Source organism: Arabidopsis thaliana (genome assembly GCF_000001735.4).
Source record: "Arabidopsis thaliana chromosome 1 sequence".
Lineage (NCBI taxonomy): Eukaryota > Viridiplantae > Streptophyta > Magnoliopsida > Brassicales > Brassicaceae > Arabidopsis > Arabidopsis thaliana.
Window position 1 is genome coordinate 728,423 of NC_003070.9, and position 10,340 is coordinate 738,762.

General features: G+C 37.9%; 2 protein-coding genes across 6 annotated transcripts; one reads left to right on the forward strand and one right to left on the reverse strand.

The window, feature by feature from the left end:
• Window positions 1-1,407: 1,407 nt before the first annotated feature.
• On the forward strand, window positions 1,408-3,143 carry AT1G03070 (Bax inhibitor-1 family protein). Of its 3 annotated transcripts, none has more exons than NM_001197967.2 (5): window positions 1,408-1,634; window positions 1,718-1,993; window positions 2,075-2,188; window positions 2,494-2,651; window positions 2,754-3,143. In NM_001197967.2, the coding sequence occupies exons 2-5, from the start codon at window positions 1,726-1,728 to the stop codon at window positions 2,955-2,957; spliced, it is 744 nt and encodes a 247-aa protein (NP_001184896.1). In that variant the 5' UTR covers window positions 1,408-1,634; window positions 1,718-1,725; the 3' UTR covers window positions 2,958-3,143. The 3 variants fall into 3 exon arrangements, with proteins under 3 accessions (NP_001184896.1, NP_171806.1, NP_001320512.1); NM_100189.3 differs by having other exon boundaries at window positions 1,408-1,601; NM_001331384.1 differs by having other exon boundaries at window positions 1,408-1,993.
• Window positions 3,132-9,884, reverse strand: NET1D (kinase interacting (KIP1-like) family protein). Of its 3 annotated transcripts, none has more exons than NM_001331385.1 (5): window positions 9,452-9,812; window positions 9,140-9,202; window positions 8,811-8,998; window positions 4,506-8,659; window positions 3,132-4,319 (listed from the first exon to the last, which is right to left on the reverse strand). In NM_001331385.1, the coding sequence occupies exons 3-5, from the start codon at window positions 8,908-8,910 to the stop codon at window positions 3,372-3,374; spliced, it is 5,202 nt and encodes a 1,733-aa protein (NP_001322259.1). In that variant the 5' UTR covers window positions 8,911-8,998; window positions 9,140-9,202; window positions 9,452-9,812; the 3' UTR covers window positions 3,132-3,371. The 3 variants fall into 3 exon arrangements, with proteins under 3 accessions (NP_001322259.1, NP_171807.2, NP_001322258.1); NM_100190.4 differs by having other exon boundaries at window positions 3,170-4,319; window positions 8,811-9,015; window positions 9,452-9,884; NM_001331386.1 differs by having other exon boundaries at window positions 3,189-4,319; window positions 8,811-9,202; window positions 9,452-9,634.
• Window positions 9,885-10,340: the final 456 nt, after the last annotated feature.

Consider the following 10,340-nt stretch of genomic DNA (forward strand, 5'->3'; position numbering starts at 1 on the left):
TAATAATACGAAACATATTTAAATTCATATTTAATTTATATATGAATTTCTTAAAAATATAACTATGTCATTGTGAGAAAATTCTAACATATATTTATCTATCTATCAAAATGCAGAGGTCGCGTATGTTAAACAAACAATAAACCTTATAGTACTGGTGGTAAATAGTCATCAACCAAAAGTAGAACATCTGATGATAAAGAGACGATATATTTTCAGAAAAAAATTAAAGATAGAACTTGGTCCGAATTCTGCTTCTAAAACAATTTTCCAACAATTATTATAGTATTTCATTTGTCTGATTCATGTCATATCTAAACACCAATATTTGTATGTGACGACTATAATCATTTAGGACTAAGTTCTAATATAGGAGTTGCCAACAAAAAAATTCCAATGGACCTTTAAAGGTTAAAAGTCTAAAAACATGTCCTATGTTTTTGTGAAAGCCCACTTTTAAGTAATTCTTTTACAAATGAGGCCCACATAAACCTTATATATGACGACGAGACAGTAACACAAATTTTGATTAACTAGAAATGTCATCAACACCTCAAACATATGGTTTTGTATATATTAAGATAATTTATTATCACACCTCAAACATTATTACTATTTAATAATTATCATAAATAAAGAAATATATATATGTTACTTTGTTAGTAGTTATGCATATTTCATTTAAGTTATTATATTTCTTTTATACTGCTAATACAATATATCACATATATTATTTCTTATTATCTTAAAAATTGTTTGATAATTTCAAACATGTGTCACACTAATGTAAAATGCTAACATATATTAAATTTTTGTTACATACTATATGTTAAGATATTTAATTTCAAACACCTCAAACCACACATTATTACGCTAACAGTTAATCCATAAGTAACAAAAAAAAAAATGAAAGGAGAAAAAAAGTATAAATACGGATAGAGGAGCTAAATTTGTATGCTCAGAACTTAGAATATTTAGGGGAAAAGTTGTCGCAACAAATTCCACAACAACATAAAAGCAATGATGGAAGTTTATATTATTGTCGTCGTACGTGTAAGCAACCGTTAGTTTGGTTGTTATCGTTGGTACTGTATTTTGTTGTAGCATCTGTTATCGTTGTCTCGTGACGGAGAATAATTAAACTCGAACAGTCACTACCGGCGATGACACATGGAAATAGATAAAGACTGTTGCTTTCGTGATCATCACGGTGGGGGTTGTGATGAACATGGCGGAGGATGCGGAGGATATAACGATTCTGCTTACATTATGAATTTATGATGCTATAGTTTATGTCCTTCGTTAAAAAATAATAATGTAGTGGAAGCTTTGGTATATTCTTATAAGAGAATACTTGAAACCTTTGGAGTCATCTAGAGACTTCCGGTCTTTACGGTTAACAACAAACTTAACGTTTCATCTTCACACGCGGCCACGTGGTGCCTTCAAGAACGTTCTACTTTACTCTCTCCGCAACTGCTTTTATAACTTGAAAAATCCTAATTTTCTCTCAACCTTCAAATCTCAAATTTCTCGCATTTTCTCGGGAAAATCGTAACGAAACAAACAAAATAACTTCTCCTCCGGCGAAACAAATTCCGGTACTTGTTAATTCTCGATCGTCTCCTTCTCTGGTTCGTAGTACAACCTAGGAATAGAATTTTCCCGCGTTTTTTTCCCCATTCGTCTGATCAGAATCCATTGCTTCGATTTACAGTTTTTAGAATGTATAAGTGGAATCTTCCTTACCGAAAAGATGACGTGGAGACCGGCCGTGAAGGCGGTGAGAGATCTCTGTATCCGACTATGCTTGAGAGCCCCGAACTCCGATGGGGTTTCATCAGAAAGGTATATTCCATAATCGCATTCCAGCTTTTAGCAACCATCGCCGTCGCCTCCACGGTGGTTTTTGTCCGTCCGATCGCCGTGTTCTTCGCCACTACTAGTGCCGGTCTCGCTCTCTGGATTGTCTTAATCATCACGCCTCTTATAGGTAACCAAATTATCAATCATTAATTCGATGATTATTTGATTTAGGTTTTTGGTTTAATTTGTTATTGTTTTGCTGTTGCAGTAATGTGTCCTTTGTACTATTACCACCAGAAACATCCAGTGAATTATTTGCTTCTAGGGATTTTCACGGTAGCTTTGGCTTTCGCCGTCGGATTAACATGTGCTTTCACCAGCGGTAAGGCTTTCCTTGTGAAACACTCTAGTTCTCTTTATTCGTTTCTGTCCTTTCAAGGGTCGGTCTTATTAATTGCTTGAAATCACACGCTTAAGATATAATATAAAATTAGTCTGTGAGACCTCCAACACATTTGAGCTGGGTTTGAATTTCCTCATACTCAATACAACTGGTTCATTGAAGATTGATGTTCCATGGTTGCATAGAAACATTGGATTGTTTTAATCCAAATTCGATAAACGAACCATAGAGTTTTGGGAGTATAAATTTATTCATTAGAGTTTGGAACTTTGTTGTTGGAACAGGGAAAGTGATTCTTGAGGCAGCGATTTTGACAACAGTAGTGGTGCTTTCCTTAACCGTCTACACCTTTTGGGCAGCAAAGAAAGGATATGACTTTAACTTCCTCGGTCCATTCTTGTTTGGTGCTCTCATCGTTCTCATGGTCTTTGCCCTTATTCAGGTTCCTGTCCCTTACAATTGCTTGTTTTGGTTTAACATTCGAAATTCAGGTTTAAAACTGAGCCTGATCGTGGTGCTTTGGGTTCTATTTGTTTTTTTGCAGATTTTCTTCCCGTTGGGACGGATCTCAGTGATGATCTATGGATGTTTGGCTGCGATAATATTCTGCGGGTACATAGTTTACGATACAGACAATCTCATCAAACGTTACAGCTACGATGAGTATATTTGGGCAGCAGTTTCGCTCTACTTAGATATTATCAACCTCTTCTTGGCTCTCCTTACCATTTTCAGAGCTGCCGAGTGAAGCTTCTTTACTCCTTTTTTAAGTCTCGATCAGTGTTATTATCATGTTTTTAAAATGTGTAAATCTCTAATATTGTTTGTTAACGAAACTTATTTTCTCTGTAGTATTCTCATGTACAAAACATAACCTGGCAGTGTATCTTTTAAAGTAATCGAATAGTATTGAAATTTGCGGCTTGGAGACGGTAGATTTTGTTGTTTAAACACACCACAGCTACGTCTGCTTTGAAAATTGAAACGCAAACGTAGAACAAATTTGGAATTTAAACTATTAGCAATATACAAATTTCTTTTAAACCCTACGGAAAAGCAAAAAACAGATATTAGCAAAAGTGTTTCTCTTTCATATCAAACTTCAATACGTTTCCATTCACATGAACATTATTTAGCTTACTTGCAACAACAGTTCTAACTATCAAGGAGATGGAGGCGGTTGCACGCACCCACAAAACGCAAACCGCTTTTTAATCCTCTTTCGTCGCTCACCTCTCACTCCGCTATAGATATAATCCCGAAGAAGAATCCTCGTTTTGCTATCCGATATCTTTGCTTTTGCTCGATCCTCTCTATCTCCTTCCAGTTTCAGTAACAGAAACTGTAATCTCTGTATCTCCAACTGTAACCTACCAATCTTCTCTGATCCTCTTCTCGCCTGTTCTGATATCCTCCTCCTTCTGCTACTCTCATTCTCATCAAGATCCATTGATGATTTGCTTCCATCTGATCTTTCAAATCCATTTTGAACTTTCGTCACCAGTTTCCTGTTGATGCTTAACAGTTTCTCTAATGCTTCTTCAGCTTCGTTGATCTGTCCCTTGATCGTCTCGTACTCGTTTTCTTTTCCTTTCTCGTCTTTCTCCTCTGTCTCCACTTTGATTTTCAAATCTTCAACGGCGACATGAAGATTTGAGAGCTTCTGTAAATCTGAATTAAGTCTCTCGAGAACTTTCCTCTTGTTTGCATCTTTGTTTGGATCCGTGAATCTATCGGAGATCTCTAGTTTGTCCACAACCAATGACTCTTCAGACAAGGATTTACCTTTCGGAGGATTTTGTGACTTTGCCTCTAAACTGTGATCATCTTCTATCTTCAAAATGTCTCTCGTACTTATCCCATATGATGAGCAATCAGAAACCTGATCGAGTACGATATCTTTTGTGATCATCTCGGTTTCCTCGGAGTAGATTTCATGGTTCTGTTTCCGGAGGCTTCCATTTCTCCTTCTGCTTCTTCGGGCAGAGGAAGTTTTTAGTTCTTCCATTGCAAGCTTTTTGGTTATTGCCTCCTCAATAGCTTTAATTCTCAAATGCAATTCTTGTATCTCTAAGAAGCCATCGCTGTTATCCACCAATGAAGCAGTTTCCTGATAAGAGATACCCACAAAAGATTGGTTAGTCTACAACAAGAAAAACTTGAAATTAACAAGCAACAGATGCAACATTGGTTCAACGGGAAAATGTCAGATCAAGGGTAAAGCTCTCTACAACTTCATTACGACCTACTAAAAAGAATTTGATTATTAGGAGCAGATTTTTCTAAAATAACTTACTGTGGCTGGTCCATTCTCGAATTCGTGAAGCATTGCATGTTTTTCCAGAGATTGTATGCTTTCCTTCAACAGGAAAATAGCTTGGGCGTATTTGCACATAAGATCGTTTTGTCCTTTGTTCGCATCTTCTAAGTTGTTCACTCTTCCTTTAAGCTGCTCAATCTCCCTGTCTTTTAACGTGCTTCTGCTTTCAAGGTTCTTACATGCTTCGACCAGCTCATTGGTCAACCCTTCAAGCAATGTTTCATGAACAGCCGAAATCTGCAACTCTCCAAACAATGTTGCAGACTGAGACTCCCATAGTTCAATCTCATTCCTTTCTGTAAAAAGCTCCTGGTTCAGATTTTCCTTCTCCACTTTGATTTCTTCGAGTTCCATGAGTAAGTTCATCAAGTCAGCTTCCAATTTCAGATTAGCTTCGTTCGAATGACTATTCTTCTTAACCTGCTCATCGTAATCTCCACGGAGTCTCAAGACCTGCTTATCCCTATCCTCTTCTATCGCTTTAGCTTCCTTGTATCTACATTCTAAACCCTCCACTGCCTTAGATAATTCAGATTTTTCATTTTGCATGATGGAGATCATCAGCATTGCTTCTAAAAGCTCTTTCTCCTTCTGAACCTTCACATTAGCTATTTCATGTTCCAAATGAACATTGGCTGATCTGGCAGAGAGTAGTTCGGCATTCGATTTCTCTAGCACAACTTGAAGCTGAAAGTTCGCAATGTCTGCAGATTTTAACTTATCACCAAGCTCTCTTACCTCTTCCTCAAGCTTACACTTGACAATACTGAGTCTGTCTAGATCCTCGTTTAGTTTCATTGCTCCTGAAAGCTTTTCCAAGATGACATCCTCCAACAGAATGATGAGATTGCTTTGATATATAGTCTCCGACAGAAGCAAAGAGATATCATCTTCTAGTTTACATTTCTCCTCCTCCAACTGCAATGTTGACTTTGTCAAGTATGCTTTCTCATCCAACGTTTTGTTATTATCTCCCTGTAGAATGGTGTAGTCATCTCGTAACTGCAACACCTGCCTGTGAAAATCCTCAATTTCCACCATCAAAACCTTTTCTCTGTTGACTCCTTGATTAACTTTTGTGGTCAATTCTCCGTTCACGAAGATAAGTTTCTGGGTCTCATCCCGCGAAAACGAGAGCTGCTGACACTGAGATTCAAGTTCTTCCTCAAGGATTTTCTTCTCTGTTTCAATACCTACAGCTTCTGATTTAAGTTGCCGAAGAAATTCAATAAGGACGAGGTTCTCTATGGCAGAGTGCTGGTTTTCATCCCGAATGCTCAAAAGCATAGTTTGCATGTCTTCAAGTCTATTCAATATATCATGCATATTTCTCTGGTCTCGCGAGTTCTCATCACCGGAACCTATACCTGGAATTATTTCAAGCTTCATCAATACCTGGTAGATCCCTGTTCTCAGTATTTTAATGCAGTTAATCGAGGAGTCAATCTGCACTTGTTTCCCAATATTTTCCTCTTCTAGTTCAGAAACTAGCTTCTCTAACAGTTTAGAAGCCTCTTTAATATCCTGATTCTCAGCAATCAAAGAGGAACTCTTCTCAAGCCAGTCCTGCAAACATTTCTGCAGAACAATAATCTCAATGTGAGCATCATGAGCTCGATCCAGTTCCACTTGATATTCTCTCACCCGGCATTGATTTTCATCTTGAAGGTGATGGATCGTTGATTCCATGCCATTCATCCGACTCTCTGAAAATTGCACAAAACTAGCATACTCACAGTCCTTGGCATTTAAAGACACTCCCAACTCTTCAATTTTCTGAAGAGAAGACTCCCTCTCAGTCGCTAATTCCAAAACTTTCACTTTTAATTCTGCATGTTCTTTCTCCAGATCTTCAATTCTTTTTCTCATTGTATCAATATGAGAGAGTAGGCTTTCTCTTTCACTAGTTAAAGTGGTCTTGTCATCATTCAGCAGGTGGCATGATTCTTCTAGGCTTTTCAATTTCGACTTGAGTTCTTCAAGTTCTACATTGGCATTAAAAAGAGAATTCTCCAGTACCATGTTTTCCTCAGAGAGTTTCTTGCTGTTTTCTGTAGCACTCTGCAGACGGGAAATCAACATGTCCTTCTCAGAATGAAGGCCTGATTTCTCTTCAGCAAGTGACATAGAAGCTTCCTCCAATGTTTTCAGCTTTCCTCTGATTGTTTCCAGCTCAGCATTCAAATCTGATATGGAGTTCTCCAGAAGAAGGTTTTTCTGAACAAGCTTTTCCATCATTTCTAACTTCTCAATCAGGGCCGTCTTTTCAATACTTTCTCTTTCCCGGATTTCCTTTAGCTTTGAGTTCTCCTCCTGTAACTCCTTGACAGAAGACCCAAAGCTTTCTGGATGTAAACCAACCAATTCCACCTGTTCTACCATGGACTGGTGTTTCTTCCCTATCTGACTTAATTCCTCTTTAAGACAGTATATTTCTTGCTGCAAAGCATTTCTTTGGTCCACTCTTAGTTCAACTTCTGCCTCAAGTTTCTGTATTGTCTCTCGTAATTTTGAGACCTCCTCCTGCAAACTTTTAATTGATGCAGCCGAGGAGAGATTGAGCTCATTGAGGCTTTTGCTCTGGTCTTTGGCTTCCTGAACTTCCTCCTGTAAACCATTGTTACGGGCTTCCATATCTTTCAGGATTTGAGACCTGTTTTGCAGTTCCAATGCCAAAGTGCTTAGTTCCTCCTGAGACTGAGAGTGTAACTGTTGTAGGGTTTGAAAGGCAGTCTCAGCTTCCATAAAACGCAAGTTTTCTTCTTGTACACAAGTCCACAATCTTCCCAACTCTTTCTGTTTCTCCGTGAGCTCATGACTTTGATTCCCCAGTTTCTCTAGTAGACCATCCAGTTCAGAGTGAAGATTTTGATTTGATCTCTCAAGCACAACACATTTTTCCTCTGCAAATTTTAACTTAGCAACTCCATCCTCTATTTCACGGCTGAGCCTTTGAGTTTCTTCTTGAGCATGAAACAGCTTGAGCTTTAAATCTGCAATTGTGTCCAGACATTGTTGGTATTGGAGTTCGTAAGCTTCATTCTCTTCAATTAATTTGGAAACCTTTTGCTTCAAGCTTTCAACTTCACCCTCAGCATTTTCTGCCCGCTGATTGGTTAACCTTGAATCTTCCTCAGCCTTGTGCAACCTCTCTTCCAGGTTAGATATGGTTTTCAAGCATTGTTGATATTGAACAAGAGCAGCTTCCTTGTCAGTTTCGGAACTAACAAGGCTTTGCTTCAGTGCTAGAGTTTCAGCTTCGGCTCTGTTGGCTCGCTCATCTACTTCTCCAGCCTCCTTCTGGGCTAGAGAAATGCGATCCTCCAAATCAGCTATGTTTTGCAGACATTGCTGATACTGAAGAAGGCTGGACTCCTTTTCAACCTCTACTTTGCTGAGGGATTCTCTGAGCGTTTCGACCTCAGCTTCGGCTCTTGTGGCTCGTTCAATAAGCACCCTAGAGTCCTCTTGTGCACGAGATACCTCAGACTCCAAATTAGACAGTTTCTCCAAATTCTGATCAAACTGAGCTAAGCTAGCTTCCTTTTCAGCCTGCACTTTAGAAAGAGCATCTTTTAAAGCCACAATTTCAGCCTCAGCTTTGCTTGCGCGTTCAGATTCTGAAAGAACCTTAGCATTTATTTCTTTTCCATCAACATTATTGAAATTCAGTCCTTTCCTTGCCTTTGCAGTTTTAAAACCTTTCCCGCTACTCACAGACTGAGGGTCTTCCATGAAGGCTATATTGCGCTTAACGGTACTCAAATGAGAGGAAGAAATCCCAAAAGCACCTTTTCGTAAATCATCTGGGTAAACAGGAGCTCGGATAGGTGGATAACTGTCAGGCGTTTGTGGATCAAAACCATCGGTGGAAGAACCGAGAGGTGACTCCTCACCAAACATCATAGGGTCTTGGTTTGGGAAGGCTTCAGCCATAGTCTGCTGAGCATGACGAATAACACCGGTGGCATGATCGTATCTTTCAGCCAAAGCACGATATGCTCGATAAAACTCCTCAACCAGTTTCATAAGCTCAGGCCGCTTCTTGTAATACATTTCCGCTCGCCTAGCAAAAGAGTCAGCATCTTCTTCAATAACCTTGATCATTTGCTTGACTTTACTATCCATATCTGTCAACAAAAATAGAAACATGTAAGCAGATCGCATACAAAGTATCTTGCATGACACAAAACTGAACTAAAAGTAAAAGAAATTTGTCACGATGGAAATGACCTTTCCCGTGGGAAATACAAGGGACGTTAAAACAAGAAAATCACATACCTGTAAGATTCTCCTGAAGCCATTTCGAGTTCTTGGGGCTTATGTGACTATCCCACCACCAAGAATAGCGTTTAGAGTTACCATTCACAACAGCAGTCATTTTTCCCGGCAAAATCACACAAAAATTATGAGGATATTAGAACACTCCGGAACCAAGTCTCTCTCAAAGCCAAGTACACCAAATTCCTCTGTAAAAAAATCCTAACTTAAGAAGACGAAGAAGAAGAAGAAAATAGCAAGGGTTAAGCTTTGATAATAATGAACAAGTTCAACAGTCATATAAAAGACAAATACAGAAGAAAACAAAAGAAAAAATAGAAACGAATTACCACTAAGTCAATGAAGGCCAAATTCGAGACAAAAATAATTAACTAGCCAAATCCAGTAGTAACCTGGTCAGAAAACATATCAAACAATTCATTACAGATGAAAAATTGGATCAGCATAAATCAATTCGTCTTTGGAAATTAGACGAGAATCCTAGGGAAGAATAGCAAGTGAAACCACATGATCTTACAGGAATTAGAGGTTATAGTAACGCACTTAGTCGGAAACTGAAATTAGCTACACAGGTTAAATCTACAAAGCGAATCTAACACTAGTGAAATCAGGTCCAAAAGCAAGAATTCTGTGAGGCTTACCGGAAATAATACTTGTACTACAAAAATCAGAAATCTTCGGATCAGCTTTCGCTTTCACTTCTTCTTCTTCTTCTTCTTCTCATCTCATTTTCTTCATCTAGATCTCTCTCTCTTTCTCTCTCCAGGCGTTTTTCAGCTCTGGTTCCTACTTTTTACGTTGTGAAGAAGAAGAATTGTTTAGGTAAGCTTTTAAATGACGATATTACCCTCCAGTACAGTTCTCACAGATGTTCTGTTTCATTATTTTAATTCACTTGTTGCGTGACTTTGCCTCCTTGGGATCGCCTTCGCTGCCAACTTAAAAAAAAACACGACTTTCATGTCCGAAAGAAAATATTCTTTTATCGAACTACAACTAAATACAGTATGACATTTTATTTGATTTCTTTATTTTTCAATCTGATACTTCCCATTTACCCCTGATTTATATCAAGTCTGCAGTTCACTTTTTCTTTTTCTATACCTGTCTGCTCAAGAACTAAAATGATTTTGTAATTTTAATACATTTTATTATCCGGAATAACAAAGTATTAAATCACGAAAGATGATTTAAAAAAAAAAAAAAAGTATTAAATACTAGTAATGATAAGGAGGCTGACAAGAGATAAGTGACAAAGACAGGGAGGTCTTGGACGGTGAGCTCTCGGTCCACTTTCGTCACCCTTTGTTTTTTTCTCCACGTTCGCTTTTAGATTCGACTTATTGCGATCTTGCGTGTCAAACTTTTTCCAATCATCTAAAAGTTGAGTCGGAGTTAGAGTTACGTTGTTCATAACTTTTATTTAAACTTTGCAAGAAAAAAGTATATACGATATATGGTGGCTTATCGTTATGTATCATTTCATTCAGCTTTCTAAAATTTATAATTTAAAAAATAATATTATAATTA